Raw genomic sequence first — 26,999 nt, forward strand, 5'->3', positions numbered from 1 at the left:
AAGTAGACATTTATTCCATTTTGACGTTTTATTACATACATAATGCGCTGTCACAGTACCCATTGACTCCATTTGCTTTAGTGTAGTTAATCAAGAGAAGCATTTGCTTCATGGTCAGAAAGAAGTGTAAGTACGATTAGAGCAACGCATAATTCTTAGCATATATGCAGTATAGCATGTGAGAACATTATTACACTAGAAAATCTGAACCTGTCCTTTAAGATTGACTTTGTTAAGGTTAAACAAATAATTTCAAACAAACATGATAGGATTTGAGTTCTACCAGGAAAAGTCTGCACAATAAGGCATCTATCTATACAACTTATCTTTAGCATTAATATACCCATTTTGTAGATGTTAACGTGTTAAATAATAGTTGGTGGTATTTAACTTTAGTGCGTGCACGCCCACGACTACCCACAGCCAGTGTGCACGACATGTCTTCCTACATCCAACATTACATCAGCTGCAAGGAACTTCACCAAGCAACACCTACAGTTTCTTCAACCCACTGCTGCTTTAATTTTTCAACCAGGGAATATTCCAATTTTTAGCAATAACCTTCATTTAATAACCTTCGATCAAAGCTAATTCATTCCTCCACATTTAAGAAAGACATACAGCTGAATTTGATAATTAACTAATGCTGTTGTGTTGAATCAGTTGACTTATCACTGACTAAAATGGCCCAAAACAAAAATTATTAAAGCTGGACAAGAACCCAACACTGTCACTGGTCAGTTTGCATGCTGTAGTACAGTCTAACAAGCTGGTCGTGATCGGTTGTCTTGGTGTGTGTGTGTGTGTGTGTGTGTGTGTGTCAATGTACGTTTTAGCCTCTTTTTGGATCAAGGTAAACGTTTTATTCTTTTAATTTGTATATGATGACTAAGACATATTGAAGTCAGCCCTAATAGAATTTTATGAATAATTAAGCGGGACCAATTCCCCTATCAGAATATTGGCTACCATCCACTTTAGATTAATGTGTGTCCTAATGAATAGCACTATAATGATTTCAACACAAACTCAAAAATATGAGTGCATAATTCAATGTACTGAAATTAAAAGCCAGATCAATGAATCTCTCTCTCCTATTGGAAGCAGGGCGTAGCACAAAATTCGGGGCCCTCGTTTTTTTATGGGCCCCTCCTCGCATCCACAGCTATTCCTTCTAGCATCTTTTTGGGGCCCTCCTCACGTGGGGCCCTAGGTACTCAGTCCCCTTCCCCCCAGTCCAAAGCTCCTGATTGGAAGAGTGGAGTCAGTACAGTGACAGTAAAAAAAAGTTGTCTGTGTTAGCATGTGTGTGTAAACGTGTCAAATATATCTAAATCACTCTAAATAAGACAGAGTGTGTTCTTTGAGATTTGGGTTTGACCTTAGCTGTGTTTAACCCCCACATGAAATACCTGCTGCAAAAAACACAGCAGCGAATGTACAGAGAGAGACACCACAAAGGGAAAGACTGGAGCTGTGAGCTAAAAGGAGACATCCTCAACCCACATTACTGTGAACAGTTTCTGCTAGTTGCACGAAGAGTTCTCATTGGTTGGATGGATATCAACCCATTCCGAATTGAAATTAGATCACTGGAAAGCAAAAGATATGGTGGTGCCATTCTGACATGTAACCAACATGGTTTTTGGCCAATATAAAGATTATTACACAATATACATGTTCAACTATCAGTCAACTATATGGAGATAGGACACATTCATTACCTTTAGAGAGTTTGAAGTGTAGTAACTGCCATCAAACACGGGGATGCATTCAGGAACAGTCTAAAGTGAAAACAACAGAAAAGCAATATTTACCTTTAGGAATTGTGCATATGTTTTGGCAAATTGCTATGACTGATGATGAAATCAAGTAATCCACATTTTTGGGAAATACTCAAAAAAATACTAATATTACTCTCCTGTGCTTTAAAGTTACTTAAAAATATAGCAAATACTTGTTCCAGCTAACTTGATAAAGTATATAGTTTTAGCTAAAAGTTAAAACTACATACTCCACACCCATACACATGATAACTAAATGCATTTCCAAACATGCTGGAGGACTTTATCTATGACATAACCCATAACACTAGTTCTGTTAGCTAGCTAGCTGGTACTTTACAACACTAAATACACTCAAGTATTCATTTTTTTATATTACATTTTTATTTCAAAACAAATTTACATACATACAGACATAAAAACATATATACATACATACATACTGTACACACATACATACATATACACACAAACAGACATACATACTGTATATACACACACATACACAAACACACATTCACACATATACACACACATACACACACACACATCCACAGACACACACAATATCCAAGAAGGATGAAGCCGAAGCTTGTACATTTCCCACCCCTCATTCACTTTCACTCATTTCTTTAATATTCCACATATTTTACAACGGGATAAACAACATACACAACAATACATTTCTAGTTTTACACGTACCAAACCCTATTATTTATTTATTTATGTTTTGAGTAAGTCAACACCCCCTTTCTGTGATCTACCACCCCATAACAATCCGTGCACTAACCCACCTTCACAATCATCTCCCTTCCTCTTCATATCTTTTACATAAAGTCTTTTTATACAACTTTGTAACCTATGCTATGCTTGTACAATGTTTAAGCACCTGGTTTTACCCATTCCACCAACTCTGTATTAGCATTTTGAATGTATAAAGTCTTGGCAACTGTCTGTGCTCATGTAGGAATAACTCCCACAGTTTCAGCCACAGAAGCAAGCTGTGTAACAGTCTGAAGATGGAAGGTAAGCTACCCGCCCAGAACTAAACCCCAAAACAAGATAACAACTAGTGTTACTGCAGCATTTAGCAGAGGAACAGCCAGATATTTCCCCCAGTAGAACAAACGTGAACATTGGAGTCACGGCCTAGATTTAGGTGACCAGAAACATTCCTCCAAACAAATTGGAATCTCGCTCCGTCTCAGCTGGGTGTGAAATTAGGCAACTGTTGCTAACAACATTTTGGCTTGTTATAGTACTTGTTAAAGCACAGGTGATACTAATAATGACGGCTTTGTCCTATTTAAGTGGTCCAGCAAGAGTGACAGTAACTAATGCACAATACCAGGAACATAAAATCACAGCAGCTAAATGGAATTCAGCCATCACTGAATCCATTACTTGCACCTGGGCTGTTTCTACGGTGACATTTCAAAATGGCAGATCTATGAAAAAGGACTGAATTAACAGTGCGTGTGTTGTAAAATTAGTCTGTCTCATGGTGCTGACAGGTTTTAACCCTTGAAATTAAACTGATGAATTACAGTAATTACAGTATTTTATGACAATGAATACAACTTTTTGTAGTTTTTGTGTGTTTATTCACAGGGATGGGTTAGCTAATCCAGTAGTATTTACTATAATTAGTGAAATACATTTGTTTCACCAACTCTCTGTGCGATTGTACATCATCACAATATGTTTTTGTGTTCTTATCGATCCTAAATTCAACTGGCTGTCTAGAAATGCTCGTTGGCCCACCGTATGAAGGTGGTCACGTGTATTTACTACGCCTGCACGATATTGAAAGAAATCTGACATTGCAATATTTTTTCCCTGCGATATTTGGTATATTGCGATATAAAAAAGGAAAAAGTATTTTTTTTAAAGATGACATTTTGTAGTTGAAAGAGGATAGGACCCAAAGGCAGAGACGAGGACGGCAGGCAGGCGAGGGTAAACCAGAATTTATCAACAAAAGGCAAAGTTCCAAAAAATACAGGGATGCAAAAAGGCAGCATGGGGAAAAAAAAAGTCCAAAAAGGAGAATGAAAACAGGAACAGGTGCACAGACGCTGGACAAACTAAAAGGGAATAAACTCCAAGGGTAAAAAACACCGCAGGGCAAGATCAGGCATACTGACAGGAACACGCCGAGTGGACAAAACAATTTGACACGAGACACAGGGAACACAGAGGTTAAATCCATGTATCGGTAACAAGGAACAGGTGATACATCAGGTGAATCACAATAGGGCGGGGCTGAATAATAAGACACAAAAAGTACAACTAGAGACCAGACAAGACAGAGACCAGACTTCAAAATAAAACAGGAAACAGAACATACAGACACACACTCACAGGGGAACACAAGACCGGACCAGCAACACAAGACACAAAGGAGACGGGACAAGACGGGACCAAAACCACAGGAGGAGGAAAGTAAAACAAAGTAAAACCCCAAACCACAACATGACATAAATAGCTCTATTTGGAAATAATAAATCATTCTCGACTACCGCGGGGATTCTGTAGAGGAGTGCATCTACGTAGAAGATACAAATGAAAAAGGAACTTTTCTAATGTGAACCTGTCTTTGTTCAACTTTAATGCTTTACAAACACCAAAGCAAGTAAGCACTGTGACTAACGTAACTCTTCTGCAGTGATTATGGAGAGGGAAATTAGGTAGAAATACGCTGGTTGACTGTGTATTCATTCAAACTTTAGCAACTTAACATGTATTGTGATGCATAGCTAGCATAGCTGATAGCTGCAAGTGTCTCTACAAATATTGAATGGATGGCCCTGAAAGTATTGCAAATACTTGCAAAAAAACACATTTTCTCATAATATTCAGCTGTATTTTAAATTGATCGCTGTGAGCACGCTGCTAACATGCAAAACCAAGAAGGTAAACCTGCAAAAATCTGCAGAATCCATCGAGGGGAATATTCCTGTAAATCACTAAAATAATGACCACGATGGGGTGGTGGTGGTATATGGGGGGGGGGGGGTATATACAAAGACTTCCTTTCTTCAACATTCTTTACATACATTCATTTGATCACTCTTACAGTGAAGTCTAAGCTGATTGAACTGTAAAATTATAACCGAGCTTCAAGATCTGAGAAACAATTCTGATTTGCGAGTTTTGCAATATTATCTTCCAGCAAAAGATGAAGCTGCAGATTCAGGGCTGTCCTGTATTTCTAGGACCCCGGTTCTTCATGACGGCGCCACCGAGAAAACTGAATGACAGCAAAAGTTCAACCAAGGCAGTATTACTAATACCAATACTAATACTACCAAATAGTTATAGTTTTAAAGGTTTAATCCACCCAAATACTGCTTTCTGTCTCACACTTCAATTGGGTTGCGAAGAGTTGCTGGACCATGGGTGTAATTAACTCATTATCACGTAAAATAAATATGGAATCACATGGGCTATGCAGTCACTAGATCTCAGCCAGATATGTGCGAGGTTGGAGAGAGGATGACCCAGGGGGCAGATTCAAGATAATATACTGTATAGTATAGTTAAATGAATATACGATGCCACATCCAGATACCGTCTTTGTTCGGCTGAGAAAGAGAAATTTGGGAAGCAGGTTACACATTGTTTTTACTTTAATTTGCAGCTCACTGAATATTATTGTTGCAGCCAGATGGAATAGTCTTTGAGGAGCCCGGATTAGTCTTCAAAACAGCACTTAGGCTAAGTGTACTTAAATGACCTGCAGTGGGTTTCAAAGTCTGGCTTGTAATTTATCTTTGACAAAAACAGATGCTATAGCTCTGTGACTTGAATATATATTCATCAATGCAGTCTCAAATGTATAACCAATGATGCATAGCCCCCCCCCCCTACTTTTACAAACACTGTTATTATCCTCACTGCTGCTCACCTCACCTGTTGTGACTCGGGGTGCATTCAAAAGCTCTTTACTTCGTGGGACAAATAAAGCGCCACGGTGTTGAATATAAGCTTTAGGGCCCTAATTTCCGCTGTCAGATATACTGTGGTCAGAGACTTGCTCTTAAAGCTCTTTCGTGTGATGCAGGTTGTAATTTCCTCTGAATGTGATGTTACAGAAACTTGAAAAGAAGATGGAGGAAACAAACTGTTCGTGTTAAGCGACCGTGCCAGGTTAGCAATCAACGACCTATAGCAAGAAATCGCACAGATGACGGAAAATGTCCTCAATTGCACAAAACGTTTTTCTTTTCTTTTTTTTATCCCACAATAGTCTTGAGGAGAGGATGAATCTTACAGGGCTCTTTAATTATTAAAATGTTTACTATATTACACGAATAATGAAGAAAGTTAAATAGTCTAGAAGGCCTGTACTTTTGCTGCGGGACCTGTGTCTGGCAAACCCAGCTACTCGTGTATTAAGACAATTCGGTCTAGCATCAGGGCTAAATACCAGAAAAATGGAAGGTTACAGTTCAGTAGTTATCACAGAATGTGTACAATTGATTTTATTTCCATGTCTGGATTGGCTTGACATTTGGTGTGCACATCCCTGCTCCCAAGAGGCAGACGCTGATTGATTTTGATGACCTCTCTCCTGACACAACCCTCCACATCAAACTTTTTGTGGCCAACATAGTCTCCAGAATATCTGAAAGTAGATAATCAGCTCTATAACACTCTCAGGCCAAACTCTTAATTTTCCATCCTGTGACCTCGAAGACCAGCTGCCACAAAGCTAGAATTCCCTTCAGGGCCAGTATCAGTAAAATCTTTAGTTTAAATTCCCTAAACCTTACGTTGTTCTTTTTTGTTAAATACCCTTTAGTACCATTGACCCAACATGCAGTCCCCCCCAGCTGCATCCGCAATGAAATATTATTTCTCAATTCTCTGGCTAGCCCCATTGTGTGAAAACTAGTAATCGTGATTCTTTATGTGAACCCTTTAATATCTATTGGGATGGTATAGTTTCAAAGGCTATTTGAACGTTGATAGATTTATTGGCAATACATCAAGACAGGGAGACAATGTCAGCGTTCCAATCACAGAATCTTTTAATCCTTCAGGGCATTTCTTTAATATGTCTTCATATCCCTCACCAGTATCCAATAAAGAATATCTGACAAGCGATTTCCTTTAAAGAAAACGTGTGGTTTTTAAGCAGTGATCTCATTTTTTTTTTATAGCAAAGGTTGCTAAATGTAAGCTGGAATAATCACATTGACTATTAATCCCCAAACTAAATTGCAGTCAAGCAGTGTCAGCGAAGCCATGAGTGTGTGACTGGCACAAAGTACCTGTGTATCAGCTCTCTACAGCCCAGCCATTTGGACCTGTCAAACACAGGTGTTGCTAATAGCAATAACCAGGGCAGCATGCCATTTACGTGTGCTGTAATTGTCTAATTGGGGCAGTGCCTTCGTTAAGGTTATTAGTTACACCTGTAGTCATGGACAACAGCTCACACTGGGCCCCACAAAAAAAGGTTATTTGGTGTGTGTTTTTAGACACAAAATACACCAACTAACCCTTTCAGCTACAGCTTTAACCCTCATGTTGTCCTCGGGCCAAATTGACCCGTTTTCCTATGTCAATGTTCTGTTTTAGTTACCCAAAATAACATGATTGATTCCACACAACGCTCTATGGGGTGATTTTGATGGGTCATTTTGAGGTGTCTTAGTCAATTTTTGAAGTAGTATTGAGTAAAAGTTGACATATTCCAGTCGTTGATTATCCATCCATTCAATCCAACATCCATTCCTTTAACTTTAATCAAAATACTTTCTAATTTCTGCTTTTCTAACTCAAACATTAGGTATCATTTCCAATAAACAAGGTTTATTGACCATAAATTCCAAAAATAACTGTGAAACTGAAGTTATTTAGTTAGTTACGTAGTGTCAAACGTAAAAAAAAAAGTTGCTAACATTGAAAAAAAACGTCAAAAGTGTTGAAAAAGAGACAAAAACGTAAGAAAGTTAAAAACATCGATAAAAAGCGTTAAAAAAAAAGTGTTGATTTTTAATTTTGACGGGAAGACAACACAAGGGTTAACTACACCACCATTTAAAAATGATATCAATATGAACGTCTGGCACCGAAGTAGGAGCAAAGTTGCAATAAAAACCCTGGAGATATGAATCCAGTTACCAGAGATTTGGAGTCTCAAACAATGTCTAATGCTCAATGCCCATGATAGGCAGCTGTAAAAATACAAACTGCTGAAGCTGCCTAGCACCGAGCTGAGATTTTTTTTTCCTTCCACTCTTTCTTGTTTCAATCTCTTGTCTTTTTCAGCATTTGGCTGAGTCAGACCTCCCACATAAAAGTGGCTTATTGTCAAAGTAAGAGGGGAGTTATAGGGTGGATAAGAGGGAGGTAGAAGTGAAATATATAAATGGTGAAGGGATTTAGTCAGTATCAGCTCTCTGAAAGCAGCTTGTATCCCTTTCACCCTTGTTGAAATGACTTCTTACAAAGTGATCTTGCTCCTTCCTGCTCTGCTTTGCGGGGGTCATGATTCATGATGTGAAAACTAAAAGTTGTGAAGTTAGGGTCAAAGGACAAGTCAACAGCTTGGTGGCATCTACCTGACCAGCCATGACTTAAGACACAGTCCTTCTTTCCCTTACAATGAAGGCAAAAAACATGCATATATAATCAGAGTGTTGCTATTTTGGTGCTGTTAGATCAGAGTCATGAGTTAATAGGCAACAGCTTCTATCCCAGAGGGTATTTGATGCATTGCATTTTGAGTAACCGCTTATATGAAACTTGATAAGCATGGCACATTGCCACCTGAAATGGAGTGCATAATCCTATAAACACAGAAATTCCGGTTTTATCAGCAGGCTGTGTCCTTTTCCAAGGTGCTTCCTGGGCCTAAGAATCCTTTACTTTTCTACTTGTAATCAAAATCCCACCAGTTGATTAATTACACTGGAATTCTGTCATGTACTTGTGTGGGAGTATTACTGATATCTTACTTGTTCAGTATTACACTGTCTGCATGTGGCTGACAGATAATGAAATGCTTGTTGGAGTTGGCTCGTTCATGTTTTATTAGAAGAATAAACCACATAATTCTTGCCTGACCAATGTAAATGAGTCACCAAAAATTGTCAAGAATCATTCCAAAAGTTTTTCTCAATTCTGCCAAGAATATTTCCTTTGAAGCAATGTTGGTAGTAGGTCTAGATTAGGAATGCAGGTCTGTTTTCTTACTGATTTGCCCTACAATGACTCCAATATGTCTAAAAAAGAATGTCAGCATTATTTCTCCGTATGAACGTTAGATAGGGAGCTCAGCATTTTGCTCAAGGGCATGTAAACAGTGGACTACTGCATCTGTGACACGTATGGGTCACTCAGGCCAGGCACTCTTATATGTTATCATTTTAAGGACTGAAGGCAGTTGATTTAGACTAAACAGCATGATATTAAGAAGTATGGCTGGGCCATATGGAGAAAATTAAATATCATTTGGACCAATAACCTCAATATTGCAACGACACTGTAATGTTGACTATTGGTGCTTTCACAAAATGTTTACACAATGAGATATTTGATAAATAATTATCAGTACTGTGAAAATAATGTAGAAGTGGGTTAAGGCAAATAGTAGAACAGTTGCAACAGTCTGGTAGGTTCAGAAAATGACATCACTTTACTGTAATGCAGATTTTAAAACTAGAAAAAAGACAACACTTTTGCCATATTACGATATCTAACACAATATTCTCATATCATATCACAATATGAATATATCGCCCAACTCTATCAAGAAGCTATCCTCCAAAGTAACTTTAAGGTAATTTGCTGTTGCCCTAAAATCAGTCTGAGTGGTTGTCTAGGCTGATATATTCCATGATAAGGAAGGTTAAATTAACAAAATATGGGGTCCCTCAGCAAAAATAACCTGTTAGGCCCCTGTTGACCCTGCTATCTGTGTATTGTGTGTACAAGCTTGACTCTAAATACCTTAAAGTGCACACTGCCTACTACAGCATTTCATCTGGAGACACACTAAACTAGTGGCCGTGGGTGTAGAGCTGGGCAATATGTCGATATGATATGAGAGTAGATATTGTCTTAGATTTTTGATATAGCATAAGTGTTGTTTTTTCCTAGTTTTAAATGCTGCATCTGTATAGCAATGCCATTTTCTTAACTTACCAGACTGTTGTAACCGTTCTATTAAGTGCCTTTATACCCACTTAGTCATTATATCCACATTACTGATGCTTGTTTATAAAAAATGTCATTGAGTAAATATTTTGTGAAAGCTCCGATAGTCAACACTACAATATTGTTGCAGTATTGATAGAGGTTTTTGGTCATAAATACTAAGATATTTGATTTTTTTCCATATTGCCCAGCCCTATCTGGGTGTCAGGGACAGTTACCCAGTCGGTATACCATCAGTCTTATTAGTGATAGTAAAAAGTTAAAGGTAGCCTACATGTCTTAGTTTGGTGCATTGATGCACCTGGTGAAATATTTTTTCTCCTTCAGTATATCAAATTGACCTCTACACTGGATACTTTTAATAGCCTTATTTACATTTTAGTTTTTAGATATTTTCCACAGCCCTGATGCTGGAGCTAGGGGTCAGGCCTGACTTCTCAGGCCTAGGTGTCAGGGCAACCAGCAAGCGGCGCTTCAGCCCCAGCTCAACCCTCGGTACCGCCGTCGCTGAAAATGTCCATCGAGGCTCGAGTTACAATACGCCCCATCTTTAAGCCCCAGTCAGTGCGCCGTTAACCGCAGGACAACAGAGGATAGGATAGGATACTGAAAGCCGGGAAAGCAAAGCCTCCACACCCATGTAAGTGATTCTTTTTTTCACAAGTTTCGCTTGAGGACATGTTACGGACGATTCGCGAATATATTACCAACTCCCTCTTTTGCGAAATGTGCCTTTGTTAGCTACACTGTCGCTAATGAGAGGACAGCGTTTTGAGACGCTTGTTGTCGCAGTGGGTCACTCAGTCAGAAAGGCGGGATTTAAATAGCTTTTAGTGTCTATTTTCAATTGAAAAGTATTATCTGTGTACTTTAAGTAGCCCCCGGGTGGCGTTTTTTGACCCAAACTAGCGGTACTATCTAACTTCTTTACCGTCTCTCTTTCGGAAGCCTGTTGCTTTCTTGCTCCATGGATGAGATGGTAGAGGAGGAGGCGGAGGAGGAGTTGAGAAAAGCGGATTGTCCCAAGTGCCTTGGCGACTTTATTCAAAATACTAGAAAACCTGACAAGATTTACAAACAATACGCATACTTTCAGTGTATTAAACGCTTTAATACGATAAGCAAGTGTTAAATGTGGACGTAGGCCTACTCAACCGACGTTGCCAATTATTTTGGCGAAGAACTGCACGGTGAAACGACAACCCGTTATCATTAGCTATTTGTGGTCAGGGCAAAGCTCACACATGACTTCAACTGTTATTTTCGGAGGTAAATGCCACCGTAAAGCTCCCGTGTTTTGGGCATGAAGTCCACTGTACAGCAGTAGCTAATTAGTTCCTTGAGCCCTCTGTGAATCATTCCAAGCAACTGCTGGGCGACCTGAAGCGTTTATCACTTCTGCTCGTGCTTAAGAATCTGAACCATAATACACGTCCTATACATACTCTGTATGCAGCATATGTACAGCAACACCCATGCATGCTAAATTATTTATGTTATCATAGCCATATGATAATAATGGCTATGATAATGCTATTTTTCTAATAGCATTACAAAAATAAATTATTACACCACTACTGGGCATCCTGCAGAGACAAACTGCTAAAGCCCAAGGCAATATTGGAATATTATATACAGGTGTATTAAAGTATACGCTTCTCTGGGACTAGGTGCCATTGTTCATTTTAATCAGTGTTTGAGGGGGTCATGCAGGATCAGTAGTAAATATAGTGAGATTTGTGCAGCACTAATATATTTTCCTGCAGAAATGCATTATGTATACTAGTACAGATACTAAAACACTAATCTAAACTAAGTTTAATTTTACACCAGTACAACAAAATAAACTTAATACTATACAGGTCTAAGATGAAGAAAAACGGACACATGCAGTATTTAGGAAGCTCAGTCAGGTGGAACGTTTTAACATAGGTTGAATCAAATGACATGAACATAAACAAACCAGTGCAGTGGTGATCCTGTTGCCACATGTACCGTAGCTATACTAAGCCCCTATATAGGGCTTTTAATAGCCTTACCAATCTCCTTTAATCGTGTAATGTCTCCCTGAGTCATGCCATGCTTTTAAAGTCAAGTGTGACATTCCTAAGATGGGAGTTGACAGCCATGATACCATTGATAACAGCATTAGTCAAATTTATAACTAACTACCTATGGATGTTATTTCAAGCATGTGACCTATACATGTATGTAATTTATTGGCAACATGTTTATGCATATAGTATAATTACTCTCAATCACATTATAAATCAGATGTATACAGAGTTATGGTGAGCAGGGAAAGAACGAGGACCTTCAATGTACCTTAATATGTTCTTTTCATTCAAAGAAAGCACAACAAATAACAGTCCATCCAACCTTTTAATTTGAAGAAATAAAGCAAAAATCATTATATCACAACTGGCTAGTGAAATTATGACCAAGAGCTGCAGCGATTCATGGATTAATCAATCGACAACATGAATCTGCAGCTATCTATGGAGTTTTTTCTTTTCTCTGTTACATATGCTAGTAAACTGAATTTCTTTCTTAAATAAAACATGCTATTGCAATAGATCACCTTGGGCTGTGGAAAAATTTGTATGGCCATTTTCACTATTTTCTGACATTTTATATAAAACAATTAGTAGATTCATTGAGAAAATAATTGTCAAATTAATATATGTTAACAAATAATTGTTGAATCCCTATTGTGATGCAAGCAGGACCTTACATTAGTTTTAAAATAACTGATAAGCCTGAATGTGATTATTAATCATCAGATTGTTGTTTTAGGAAGAAATATGGCTATATTTTCCTGATAGGATTAAAATGGATAATCATAACTAATGCCGGCTACAGACGTGTCTGGCATAAAACAAACAAAACTACTTCCAAAAGCGCACTGAATGTCCCAGGAATCTGAATTACCAGGTGTTAATCCATCCATCAGAGCATTAGTCAAATATAAGGGAACAAAAAACCTACAGTGGATGTGTGCTCAGACAGCCATGCTGCATCATTGCGCTGGGGACTCAGTTAATAGCCTACAGTACTTCAGTACAATGGATACTCTGTGATGTTACGGTAAAGCATTCTTAAGAGCCAAATATGGCCCGACGGAATTGAAATATATCAATTTTCCCTTTCATATTGACCTTTCAAATAAAGGAGAATGTGCCTTCTCAAGCTCTTATTTCTTGTTTGCGTCCAGTGTGCTGTGGAAGTTCAAAAATATCAGCTGATATTCAGTTTTCTGAGAAAAAGACATAACAGCACTGTGTTGTTCTTTGCAGGCCTTAAAAAAAGATAAGAAATTGCTGTTAATGGGGAGAAATCACATTCACATGGAGTGAGTGAAAATGATAGAAACAATGGGTAAGTCATCTTTTTTTTAATTGTTTTATGGCAGCCAGATACACCTAATTGAGTCAGTGTGTTATTTATTATGATTACATATTAGATGTGTGGATACATGTTAGGGACAGGATAGTTATTTGTGCATATGGCTTCAGTATGTATCCACTGTATCTATCAAATGTTCTCTTGTTCCAAGCTTGGCTTGGGCCTGTTCTAATTGAACAGGCCCAAGCTTCAATGTCTCCATTATTCCCCATTCAATTGTATCCTAATAAACAAGACAAAACATGAAAGATTGCCTCCATCTCCATCCAATCTCCATATCTAAAATGAACGCTTTTTTTAGAGGGGTTTGGTCTAGTCAGTTGGGTGTCCGTCTTTGCTGGCTCTGCATCCATATTTGGCTCCTGCTGGGAGTTTTTCTCAACCAGTGTAAGAGGCACTGGATTCAGTTCAAGGCGTGTGAACTGCCAATGGTGCCATATCTGAAAATGTTGCCATATACTTGATTGTTTGTTTGTCCCCATAGAGATTTATTTGTCCAACTGTCAAGAACGGAGCCAAATTGGGGCTGCCAGCTTCTTCCTTTAAAGCCGCAATCTGTGGTCATTGTCAAGACTTGGCCCTGCACTTATGTACTATTAACCGCAACCAAATCTTGGTCGCTTTAGAATTGAGGCTTAAATCATTTCAATGTATGGTTTACGTCATATTAGAGAAACTATCTGTATTGTATCTATTTTTTGAATGAATCAAACTAGGCCTGCAATTTTGACCATTGTAATAGTATCCTCCTGATGCTACGCTCCAGAGCCTACCGTTTGGAACACCCCCCCATGCAAACAGAGCAATGCACATGGACCTGCCACACACTGGTGGGTTATGCTCACTGAGGCAAGGGCAATGACAATGATACAGTTACCTGCATAGGACCAGTGGTGAATAGAAAAGAAACTGATGGGACCCCAATGCCATTGGCTTGTTTCCAACCTTTGTTCCAACAACAACGCTTCTAAGTGTAGAATGTGCTTTGGACCTTGTGCACGCCCTATCAGGTGTTAGTCACAGTTGGTGAGCTTCAGAAATTGCTTCATTTTTGTCCAGATGACGTTGGGCTGGACAATCCCTGCTAACAAGCCACTCTGGAGTTTGATTGTGGAGCTTATGCAGGGTCCAGCAAGCAAACTGTGGAGGGCCTGGTTCCTTTATCTTTCCCACCTAATACCCATTCAGTGCTCCTGCACAACCCACCATTGACCCTAAAGGCAAAAAAGGAAACACTGCAATTGCAAAAACACACCGAGCATGTTTTCTTTCCTCTAATACAAAACCTGATGGTAACTGATTTTGATATATTGTTCGGTCTGTTGAGAACCAGTCAGCCTAAGCTAAGCCTACGTGATGTGTGGCTCTCTCCAACATTCCTCACTGCTTATTTATATGACTTTGTAAACATAAAGAAATAAAGGCGGTCTGGAATACTGTATATTTAACAGGGAGCGTACTATTAAAAGTAAAATGAAATAAGGATACTCAAATGAAAAAGTGATGCCATGGCTAACCACCCTTCCCTGTTGCACTATCCCTGGCCATTCACCGCTAAAGCCTCTGTCCTAATCACCTTTCTCCACCTCTATCTCTCCCACGCCTGCCTCTCCCTGCATCCACTCCTTCACTCCGGCCGGCGCTGTCACTGAAATATGCGGCGGCTTGCAGATACGCAGCGTGCCTTGCAGGCTGTGGAGCGTCTCCAGGCCAAACTGAAGGAGCGGGGGGAGGTGCCCACTGAGGAGAAGCTCAGCCTGCTCAAATCAGTGCTCCAGAGTCCCCTCTTCCACCAGATCCTCGCCTTGCAGAAGTCTGTCCAGCATGTCAGAGACCAGGTAAACTCAAAATGATTTCATCGTGTCCGCTATTGTCCTTGTAGGCCCAGGCATCCATATTAATGCAACAAACATAACTACAGTACAGGACTTTTTATCAATTAAAAGTTGTTTTTATTTACATGTAAACAATGCAGGACATAGCTCTAGCAGGCCTAACTGGCCTGCGAGACTGTAAACATTAGAATGACTATTCTGAATACAAATGAGGGATGCTTGATTTTCAGGGTATGAAGGCTCCATGGAAGGGCATCAAAAGGTTATGGTTATTTAGAGTTCTGCATTATTAGTGTATGACTATAAAATGCCAAATGCCAGATGGCACCGCCACACATTGTTAGCGCAGAAAGAATATAAACAGTAGTAGTCATGTTTGATGGAAAATAAGATCTAATTTGTCTATTTTTATTGTCCTCATGTTGGATTGTGGAGGGGGGGCGCTGCTCCCATGGCTTAGCCACGGTGGCATTTTAATGTTAATACATTAACTAGCCTTTGGGCCCAAGCATCATTCCAACCACAATGCATTTGCCTAAGTTACAATGGATTTGGAAGAATAAGCTCACTTTTTTCATCTGAATTATCAATGCCAGGCCATGTACATTGAAAGAGTTCCCATCCTTAAGGGATATCAGGGGGACACAAACCTCGGTCGTGCTGTGCACAAATGCATTCTAAAGTTCAGCTGTCTGCCAAATGAGCCAAAGCAAGTGTTGGTCTTTCAAAGTCTTGCCTTTTAGCGTTTTCACAAACAGTGTTCTCGCCTAACTGTGGAGGACTAGATAACATTATCAGACACATGATCCCCACAAACTAAAATGACTGTCTTATATTAACTTCAGGATGCAGTTTTGCAAAGAAGGGACTGTGGAATCACATTAGAAAGGCTCTTAACAGCTGCTATGGACAAGAAAAACTGTTTTTGATGTCCATCTGGGCATGTGGTGTAAGACTGATATGAAGTCCTTTGTCAATGGTTACATGTTTAACATAACATCGCCAAGAAGAAGGTCAAATTGAAACTCATGCATTACCTGAATCACACAGTAAGGTTAGGATATTTTCCATATCCATATTCTCCACAATTGCTACTGCCTTTACCTTTCCTGTCTCCGGGGCGACCTCACTGATTCACACCTTTAAATCCCCAAACCCAATAGTGTTGCTGCTATGGCCAAATTGCTGTCAGGGTTCACAAAAGCCAGACATAATAAGGGTACATGAGCAGAGAGAGATAGTTGGACCCAGTCAGGAACTCTTTTTCAAGCTGTTTCTCGCCATTGAGAATAGAATATTCAAGTGGAAGGAAAGAGTTCTTAAGTCACAGTGGAAAGGGTCCAGCGTAAGCATTTGAGAAATAGAGACGAAAATATGTGAGCTATGCTGTGGGAGGCAAGGATGCTGGAGTTTTCTTTCTTTTTCTTTTTTTTTACCCCTTGTGGAATTTAGATTATAAAAGCCCTGCTGGCATTTTTGTGTGCTGGCGATTTAGCTTATTTCAAAAGAGGTACATTCCTACTGTTTGTGCTCATGCATGTGTTTGTTTTAATGATCCAAACTTCTCAAGCAGCCATTCATCATACATTCCCTTTGGATCTTATAGTTCAAGGTTGTAAACACTGTAAAGACACATATCAGAAACTGCAACAAGTCGTTGTTGTGATTTTATAAAGCTTCCTGCACTCGTTTGGCCCACTTACGCAGAATCAATTTGGAGAGAGGGTGTGTTTTGTTGTGAGACAAGAGCCAGACACAAAAACACACACCCTGTCCGTCTTTTGGCTCTGCTAGTTAGGCCCTTTGCTCAGCCAATGTCGCTATGGCGACAAGGCCCTACTCTCCAATGAGAAAGAGGCCGCTGTGTGAAGTGGGGCAGAAATAATTTCTTAAATGTGCAAGAACCAAACTGGAACTTTAATCCTCTTAGCCAGGCCCCAGCTAACAAAGCTCATGCATGAGGACAGCAACTTAGCAGCATGCTATGCTAAGTTAGCCTGGCCCATAGGGTTTCAGTTGCAGTGTGCAGTACTAATGTGTCCAATTAAGTTTTGTTTCTCAGGACCAATCTGGGACTATATTTATTAAAGGAGGCCTCGTTTACAGTACACATTTCCTAAACTGAAAGTTGTGGAGTCAACTTTCCAAAATGCAAATGCACAAGTTCACAAGGACAGCGTTAGCTTGGCAATGCCATATGCCGAATGGAGTGTTTATGAAAACACTGCTGTGTGTTATGCCCGTCCTTTTGAATCCAATTCAGATGGCCATAAACATTATGCCCTTTGGCTAATGAAATTGGAAAAACACCATTTTATGTAGTTATCTCATTCATGTAATTTGTCTGTCACCCAAGTGAAGTCATTGCAGTAATTAAAACCAAAGCATATTAAGGCATCCAGATGGCCAGTGATGCTTCCCCCACCATATATAGAAGTATTGTATTTGGAGCCTAGTCATTGTTAGAACATCAGCTAAGAGCCATTATACCCTGAAGGATTAGGCTGCCTTAGATCCAGCTAATCATGGTGGGATAACAAACTGTCTGGCATCCCAATGGTTTCAGACTTCAGGGTTTTGGGGCCTAAAATTAAATTTGCTTAATGTTTACGTCCACAGTAGGAATGAGTCATGTTTTGTTGTATGAACTTTTTAATTGACTTTGGTTGGATTGTGACTAGTCTCTGCGGGACCATGTCGCACAAAGTTAGCCAGCTGCAAACGTGAAACCTATCAGACAACATCACATTTACAGTGTATTTAGGTTTTAGTTGAAAATGCATAGCAGAATAATTCTTCAGTGTAACATATGCAGTTTTCAACATCACTCACTATGTGTATTTCCTTTTTTTTCCAGGGGAGTGTCCCAGCGTCACGCGGGAGCGACCTTAGCGATCACGTAGCAGAAGTCAAGCCCAATGGCGGCCATGTTTCCTCCTCAGACATATCAACTTCTACCCTCATCAATGGCAAGACAGCATCTGAAGAATTTGAGCACCTTATTCACACCATGGCACAGGTACAGACAAATGTCAAACCACATCGCTCATTGTACTGTGTGTACACTGCTTTTGAGTTTAATGATTAATGTCAGCCTATATGTGACATTCTGCTGTTTGCCTGTTGTTTAGTTCCCAGTAGCTCTATCACCACATTTTTTATGATATGGTCATTTTAACAAGCATAAAAAATGAGCACCTCATCTGTAAACAGGTAGATTACCTCGATTGTGTCTTTTATAACTCCAACCAAATACCCAAAGACAATCAAAGACAAGAGCTACAGGCTGCTGTCTGCACTCTTTTCTCTGGAGACACTTCAAATAGACTTCTAAAGACTGCCTGCAGCTTTGATGCTATAGTGAATCCGCCTTGAGCCAAATTGCATGTGTGTGTATAACCCAGGGGCGCTATGTAACACACGTGGACCTTCAGAAGCCAGAGTCAGGAGGTCTTGGCTTCAGCGTGGTGGGCCTAAAGAGCGAGAACCGCGGCGAGTTGGGCATCTTCATCCAGGAAATTCAACCTGGAAGTGTTGCTGACTGGTATGAGATTTTGTCGAAACTTTTACTAGAAATAAGTTTTTACAACTTGTTTCAATTTTTTTTTTTTTGCCTCAACAGTGACTTCATTTGTTTTCTTCAAATTAAAGCTATTTGAAGAAAAGGATTGCCTTCCAACAAAACAAAAATGCTACACAAATAGGAACATAACTAAATGTGTACAGTTATTACCTGTACATTTCTAACAGAGAGACATTTGACAAAAATTGAACAAACGACACAGTAACCCTGTCAACAGTGAATATCCTGTATACTATATCTGAAATGAGGAAAAAGAATAACTACTTGATCAGATGCAGATTTATTTAAAATCTCATAGGCTCTGACACCCTTTCCTGTATTATGTTCCCCTCTCTCCCTATGCCACTCCATGCTTCTTTCCCCTAAAGTGATGGGAAGCTCAAAGAAGCTGACCAGATCTTAGCCATCAACGGCCAGCCCCTGGACCAGACCGTGACCCACCAGCAGGCTATAGGCTTCCTGCAGAGTGCTTCAGAGAGGGTGCAGCTCACAGTGGCACGAGGACCAATACCTCAACTGATCAGTCCCGCGGTGTCCCGCACGCCCTCTGCTGCCAGCACACTGTCAGCCAACTCCAGCGCGGTATAGATACATTCTCACACTAATGGCACGCATGAAAATGTAAAATTGCACGCTCATTTGCTAATTTTGGAAGTATTGTGCAAACTAATCTCTGCACGATGAATAGGTACACGATCCGGCATGATACAAAAAACACACACATGCTTGCCTTGACCTAAGAGTGTAACACACATGCAACACAATCACACATTCACACAATTGAGCCTACATCAATCCAACAACGGCAGACCGTTTCTTACAGAACAAAATATATATATATATATATATATATATATATATATATATATATATAAAATACAACATTTAATAGCTTTAATGTTTGTCTTTTACGATGCCTAGTGGCAGCACGTGGAAACAATTGAGCTGGTCAACGACGGCACCGGTCTTGGCTTCGGTATTGTGGGAGGAAAGACCACCGGGGTTATCGTCAAAACCATCCTTCCTGGAGGCATAGCTGATCAGGTAATTTCAATAATGCATCCCAACTTTATTCGGGAATTTGCTTTAGCATTGCTAATAGTTACATACAGTGTGTACCATGAAAAGGCGATTTATTTGTATTTTATGACACTTGCAATGTCCTAAAGAGATGGCTTTTGTCTGTTAGGTATAATGAGAATTGCAAGCAAGCACATAATTAACTGTCACTCTTGTCTTTTGTTTAGTACTGATAGTGTCATGATGGGTTTGAATTCTACTGAAGCGCAACAGACTTAGTCAGAAAACATACTTTTTCTACCTCAGGATGGCCGCCTGCGCAGTGGGGACCACATCCTCAGAATTGGAGACACTGACCTGCACGGCATGGGCAGTGAACAGGTGGCCCAGGTCCTCAGGCAGTGTGGCAACAGGGTGAAGCTGGTGGTTACCAGGGGTCCTGTGGATGAGAATCCCACCCTCTCTGCTGTCATGCCTGTGGTGCTCCCCACTGTCAACGAACAGGTGAGAGGGGCTGTTTCAATGTGATACAAATTCGTACAATATGAAAATTTGTCACATTCAAATGGATTTCTTTATTGGGGTGTCAGTATAGCGAAGCAGTTTCTCTATAACAAACGACGGAGATGATGATTGATGACCATAAACGACACACTGTCAAGAGTTCTAGACTTCTATTAGAAACACTTCAGACTTTTATCAGTTCTTAGCCTTGACAGCTTTAAATAAACACAATCTAATGAAAAGAGCAGGTTACATTTCCCATGAGTCACGTTGAGAGCAAATGTTCCTTTACTTTCTCAGAAACAGCAATTTCATGGCTATTATCAACACTCATGCCTATTTCAACATGAATGAAATGCAGTGACTCACTATGTGACATATCCTGTTAAATGCAGACATTAACTGTGTTTTTATAGCTACGAGGTATTTTGGTGCCCAGTGGTTCAAGTGCCATGACTTGCTTTTCTGCTGTTGTCAAATGAATCATCTTATCCTTTTATTTTGTTATCAGTAGATGTTGACCTGCCATTCATCTTTCCACAGGGCTATGAGGAAGAAGAAGATGACGCATTTGATGTGAGCCTTACCAAGAACACGCAGGGACTGGGGATCACTATTGCTGGCTATGTTGGAGATAGAAATGCAGGTGAGAAATAACAGAATAGACGGCCATTTCATTTAAAATGTCATATTGATGCTTAATTATTTCCGGGCTTTTCTAAGTGCACATTTCCACTGCAATGATAAATATTTTTCTAGTCCGGGAACAATAAATTAAATGTGGAATATGAAAGGGGCTGCTCATAGTGATACAGCTATTAGCATCCAACTCTACAGTGCTTTAGCATCTTTTAGCTTATTGTTTTGGGTGTATTTTAGACTTACAGTCACTAGGTGGACAGAAACCCAGCCTTCAATTGAATGCTATAGTTGCTCCGCGTCTGCTGGATGTGACAATTGTTGGCTTACACGTTACCCCAAAGAAGCCCTTTTTCCACCTCCCTGAAAGTCTCCAAAATAATAAACTTTGTTTTTTCACTTGTATTTGCCTCTAAAATGTAACGATTAGCTAGAATATAATGGGATCATGGACAGACTTTTATCATAAACTGCTATTTTCATTGAATCAAATTGAATGGCCTTGGCTTAAAAAGTCTTTATTTTTCAAGGCTAGCATAATTGCACTGGGATCATCCCATCTTGTTCATGACTTATACAATATGGAAACATGTTCACTAACCCTGACCTTTAACGTCAAAACATCCGTTTGCTTTTCTCCTTAGGTCTTATTTAATGTCACGATTCATGGCTACATGGCTCATCTCTTGCATTTTTTTGTACGTGTTCCACTCCTCAGAGCCCTCTGGCATTTTTGTTAAGAGCATAACAAAAGGCAGTGCCGTAGATCAAGATGGCCGAATTCATGTTGGAGACCAGATAATAGCTGTAAGTACCCCAATTGTGCTCTTTGTAGCTATTACTATTTTCTCTGTCTTCAGTGGCATGAGGTAAAATATGCAGTGCATGTTTTATATAATCTAACATAATGAACACATTTAGTCGATGCAAGGTCATTTTGAGATAATGAATAATTCACTATGAACAGAGTTCATAGTGTTTCTTTTTTTCTTTAGCACACTGAGCAATTAATTTTTTTCATTTCATTACCGCACGACATTAACAATGTAGTTAAACTCTGTAATTTCTTGCATAATTTGTGTATTGGTGTGAATGTGTGCCTGATTAAGTTTTGTTGTTAAAGCATAAATGATAACATGCTTTGGGGCCCGATTTAAGAACTTACTAAAGCACTTAATTGTCAGATTTTTTCAACTTGAAATGATCCAAATAAATAAAGTGAATGGCTAAAATAGATGGGAACACTATGTCTGCTGGTATATATAACCACTATAATTAACGCTTCAATCTCCCCTGTATCAAACAAGAATATAGATGGCAATTTAGCACACTCACAATGTCAGCACAAGCTGTTCCGGCCCTCTTGTAATCAATGGGCTCACAAACGATCGCCCTCTGCAGGTTGATGGCGTTAACATCCAGGGATACACCAATCAGCAGGCAGTGGAAGTGCTCAGACACACGAGCCAGACAGTCCACCTTAAACTTATCCGGCGGGACTTCAGGCCGGATGAGATCCCCCTTGCAGTGGCCCCTGGTGTCAGTGCCCTATCCCCTCGCACCACCATCCCCACCACCGCCGTTGTCGTGATGGAGCTGGAGAGAAAGAAGGCTGAGGAGGCTGCTGAAGGTACGAAGGATGAAGCGAGAGACCATTAATGAGGATAGACAAAAACAAATTCCTTATGACCCTGTAAAAATAATGTCATCTTATGTATAAAAGTGGCTCCAACAGAAGTTGTCATGATGTAGTAATGTGTGACTCCAAATGGAAATTTCAGCATACAGAACCCAGACTTTCTCTAGCCGCAAATAAAAACACTTGAAACCATGAGTTTAACTCCAATAATACACTCCAAATCTATGTCAACATGGTTTATTATAAAATGATAACGGTGACCGTCTATTTAATGTAGCAGGTGTCTTTATTCTGCTTCTGAAGGGTTTACAACACTAAACCCCACTGGCTGAACAAAGTTGTCAGTTGCCTGAACTCATTTAGCTGTACGTACAGTCTGTTGTCAATACCTTAAACCGTTACATGCAGATCCCACTTAGACTTTGCAGCACATTCTTAATCTCAAAACACATTCTGCACTCTAATGCACAGGTCATCCATACTGGTAAACACAAGTGGCAACAATCAAATAAAATCGAGAACACATGTCATTGATTGAACACAACCACTCAGAATGGATTTCACTTATATGGAAGCCAGTACAGAGAGCAGGTTGCAGCAAACAGGTTGTTGAAGGTGGGGAAGAGGACTTCCGACAATGGTTACAAGAAACAATGTGAGAGGACAGTACTCATATCAACAAAAAACAAGAATCACAGACACAAAGACACAAAGGAGAAGTTTGTGAGATGCAGGGTACAGTATTGTAAACTAAGGGGTACACGGAGGATGAAGAACAAACATTTTACAAAGCGCAAAGCAGACTAGTAATTTGTGATCAGTTTGGAGCTACTAGGATAAAACATGTTTTTGTTTATCAAAAGACAAGGATGGAAAAATAGGAAATTTGTTTTGAGCTTACAAATGTTCTTCTCCCTGAGAACGATATGTTCTGAACACTGTGTTTTCTATTTTTTGGTGTATTGTTTACTGACTGCTTGATAGTGTTTTCATTTATGATTTCAGAGCAGTGTTTGATTTTGAACACAGGTAAAACTGTTTTGCGGCCAAGGTTTCATTTTGCAAGGAGAGTCAGAGGTTTTGTAAATAGTGCTTGAAGATGAGCTTTTGTGTTTAATGTTTTCAGAAAAAGGAGAAAGTTTCACGAGTTTGCCGAGTACGAATATATTTTAGTTAACTTACTGGGCCTGAGCTCAAATGTTTGATTTATAAAGTTGTAATGGGCCATTTAATGGTTGGGATTAACAAAAAGAAAATGAACTACTCTCTTAAATTGTTGTCAAGTCAGTGTTAAGGTTGTCAAGCTCCTTTTCACATACCAGATTAGCTACTATTAGTTTTATGTTAGCACTTAAAAGGTGCTGATGTACAGCGTAGATCATGACTTGCCTGGGCACATGGGTAGTAATTCCACGGGTGCCTTGTGGAACTCCAAAGACATAAACAGTGGTATTAAGTTGTAAAAAACGTACCGGGGTCATTAAACAGATATTTGAAGTCCTGGCATTTTTAAGTCTCTCATTATGGATAACATCATCTAGGGCATGTACTGTATATCCTTTTTCGGGCTAATAAGGAAGTGAGAGTCATTATTGAAGAGTAGGAAATGCTTAAAATATTTTTGAAGAGTGTCAAGTGGAAAAGACACTATTTCAAATCAATTCTGCAATGCTATAGGTTTGTGTTTTTTGGTCTGTGGGTGTGCTGTTAGTGGAAAGTAGATGTCTTTTTCCGTGCCTGCTTTGGTCTGCCTCACTCTTCACTGTGCATTTACAGTCACCACAGATGAAAAGCCACTCCAGACAAAGAGTGAAGGATCTGATGTCAGCCCAGCAACGGCTCAGCTAACAGAAGACACACATGGTAGGAGGCTGGAATTGTTCTCTAAGTGGACCAGCAGAGCAACTGGCCACACATCTGACAGATAAGGGCTTATTGTTGTCGGTAACACACTGAGTAGCGACACACACGCTGAGGAAATACTGAGATGGGTGTTGGGTAGTTTCCCAGGAGATTTTTAATAAGCAAATATAAAGTTCTGATCTTGAAGACAGTACCTTGCAAATAGTTAGAAATGTATTTTGCATTGCTGGCTGTGAATGATTAACACAATTTTCCTTAAATGTTGTCCTGTATATTAATACTTGTGTATTGTGTTCTATCAAGGGATAAAGCTAACACCCTTTGAAGAGGAAGAACTAATGAAGAAGTGGCTCGAGATTCTGGGTCCAAGTAATGAAGTTGTTGTAAGTTTCTTCTTCAAAGTCAATTCCTTTCTCTCGTGCATCACATTATACTCACCAGAACTTTTCTTCTGCTTGAATTGAATCATAATGGTAAATAAACTGGTATCTTAAAAGGAAGAATGACCTTTGTCGGCAAACAAAAGGGACTAGATTTAAAGTGAATTACTACCATGCTAACTGAGATGTGATTTCTTGTTTTCTTAACAGGTGGCTCAGGTGGAGAAGTTTAGTGAGAACAGCGGCCTGGGCATCAGTTTAGAAGCCAACAGTGGGCACCATTACATCCGATCTGTCCTACCTGAGGGACCCGTAGGACGCTGTGGCAAGCTGTTCAGTGGAGATGAACTGCTTGAGGTGTGTGGTCCGTTAATATTTTCCAAGGCTTTACTATCTAAATGCAGCTAGTTACTTTGATATACATATACCAGAGCTAAAAGGTGGCCAGAGACATGAGTCTACATGACTGCTGATGTTGCCTCTCTGCTGGATGTGTTAATAGTCAACTGTCTCACACATTTTCCACAACAAGTTGGAATTTGTTTTGCTGCCCTCAAATCCCTTAACAAAAGACAACAAGATCAAATAATGCTGCTGCATTTAGTTCTGACTGAAGCTAATGCTGACCTCTCCTTTCTTAGGTCAATGGTATATCTCTGATTGGTGAAAGCCACAAGGAAGTAGTCAGGATCTTAAAGGAGCTTCCACTCTGTGTGTACATGACGTGCTGTAGGCCCGCCCCTTACCTGCAGACTATTATGGATGCTGTCCAACCCGGATCAGAGACTTTGTCCACAACGTCTATATTAAAGGTAATGTGCTGAATCATCTCTAATGAATTGTTTTTTAAATTTCTATTTCTCTACTTTCATAACCCCCCTATATTTTCAAGTAGTGTTATGTTTAGGAGTAAAATAATCTTGGAGTCTTTGCTTTCTCAAGGCTAATAACATGCAGCTTTTTGAAGCAGCTGATGCATATTCGAGATGGAAACTCCCTGCCTGACCTCAACACGCAGTAATGCATCATGAAAAATATATGAGGAAGGAGATATGATTGGAGAGAAATACTCCTAAAGTTCTCCTCCACCTTTAACCCTTCAACTGTTGTTGGATTAGCCCAAGCTGTCAATCGCTCCGGTGGCTTCCTACATTGTAATAAGCAGGGGGGCTCCAAGTTTATTAGGTAATACCTCAGCAGCAGCCAACAACAACATTTGCTAGAGCTATGAGACATCTAAAGCAGCTTCCCTTTGGGGAGAGGGGGTTTCATCTCTCCAGCTTTATCTGTGATACTGTACTAAGGCCCTAGCATCCCAAAGATATTCCCTTATATCTGCTGCCAAAACACCCTGAGCCAAAAACAGGACTAGAGGGTAGCAGCCTATGGGGTTGGGAGTAAAAGTGAGGAAGCTGTTACATAGAGATTTGGGTTTTTGTTTTCCTCTGCAGAAACAAATAGACCTGAGCAGCGTTCTGGTTGCTGAAGAGTCAGAGGAGAAGGCAGCGGCCGAGGATAATGTGACACAGGAGGTGATAGGATCTCCTTTGGCTATGTGGGAGTTGGAGATCCAGAATATCGAGCTTGAAAAGGGAGGAGGAGGATTGGGATTCAGCATTCTGGACTACCAGGTGGGACATCTTCCTGGGACTTACAGGTTTTTATAAAACACTGGGTTATTGTTATTATTTTAGACTGTATTTGCACCTTATAGATATATTTTTCTATCATATTGTGTGAAGTATTGTCTTTTTTCATCCACATTGAATTGCTTCATACAAGTATTTTCACTGGAAAAAAGGACAATGTATAATGCAAACCAAATACATTCATTTCCCATTGATTTCCATGTAAGTTTAAGGCTGTGATAGTTTACCTATTGACCTCTCGTCACTAAACCTTTCTGGACTGGCCCCGCCACAGGACCCACTGGACCCTGCCAAGACGGTGATCGTGATTCGCTCTCTGGTTCCCTGCGGTGTGGCCGAGCAGGATGGCAGACTGTTGCCAGGAGACCGACTCATGTACGTCAACACCACCAACCTGGAGAACGCCAGTCTGGAGGATGCTGTCCAGGCCCTGAAGGGAGCCGGCCTCGGCAAGGTCCAGATAGGAGTAGCCAAACCACTACCTGTAAGCATCAGAATTAGCATTGTTTGTTTTTAAACATGTCTG

The 26,999-nt window shown here is 39.9% G+C and overlaps 1 protein-coding gene across 9 annotated transcripts in view; it reads left to right on the top strand.

The window, feature by feature from the left end:
• Nucleotides 1-10,448: 10,448 nt before the first annotated feature.
• The window catches only part of LOC117962084 (multiple PDZ domain protein), a 67,248-nt gene continuing 50,697 nt past the window's right edge, over nt 10,449-26,999 (top strand). For 5 of the 9 annotated variants that reach the window (XM_034901140.1, XM_034901138.1, XM_034901146.1 and 2 more), the window contains exons 1-17: nt 10,449-10,596; nt 13,253-13,334; nt 15,033-15,199; nt 18,054-18,215; nt 18,601-18,740; nt 19,148-19,361; nt 19,701-19,823; nt 20,106-20,303; nt 20,847-20,949; nt 21,661-21,749; nt 22,344-22,572; nt 24,358-24,444; nt 24,748-24,827; nt 25,035-25,181; nt 25,466-25,636; nt 26,276-26,455; nt 26,748-26,957. In XM_034901140.1, the coding sequence (XP_034757031.1) occupies nt 13,319-13,334; nt 15,033-15,199; nt 18,054-18,215; nt 18,601-18,740; nt 19,148-19,361; nt 19,701-19,823; nt 20,106-20,303; nt 20,847-20,949; nt 21,661-21,749; nt 22,344-22,572; nt 24,358-24,444; nt 24,748-24,827; nt 25,035-25,181; nt 25,466-25,636; nt 26,276-26,455; nt 26,748-26,957 (2,316 nt within the window). In that variant the 5' untranslated portion in view covers nt 10,449-10,596; nt 13,253-13,318. The remainder of the gene's footprint in view (nt 10,597-13,252; nt 13,335-15,032; nt 15,200-18,053; nt 18,216-18,600; nt 18,741-19,147; nt 19,362-19,700; nt 19,824-20,105; nt 20,304-20,846; nt 20,950-21,660; nt 21,750-22,343; nt 22,573-24,357; nt 24,445-24,747; nt 24,828-25,034; nt 25,182-25,465; nt 25,637-26,275; nt 26,456-26,747; nt 26,958-26,999) is intronic. The other 4 variants (XM_034901141.1, XM_034901143.1, XM_034901147.1 and 1 more) reach the window with 2 other exon arrangements.

Source organism: Etheostoma cragini, chromosome 19 (genome assembly GCF_013103735.1).
Source record: "Etheostoma cragini isolate CJK2018 chromosome 19, CSU_Ecrag_1.0, whole genome shotgun sequence".
In the NCBI taxonomy this organism is placed as follows: Eukaryota; Metazoa; Chordata; class Actinopteri; order Perciformes; family Percidae; genus Etheostoma; species Etheostoma cragini.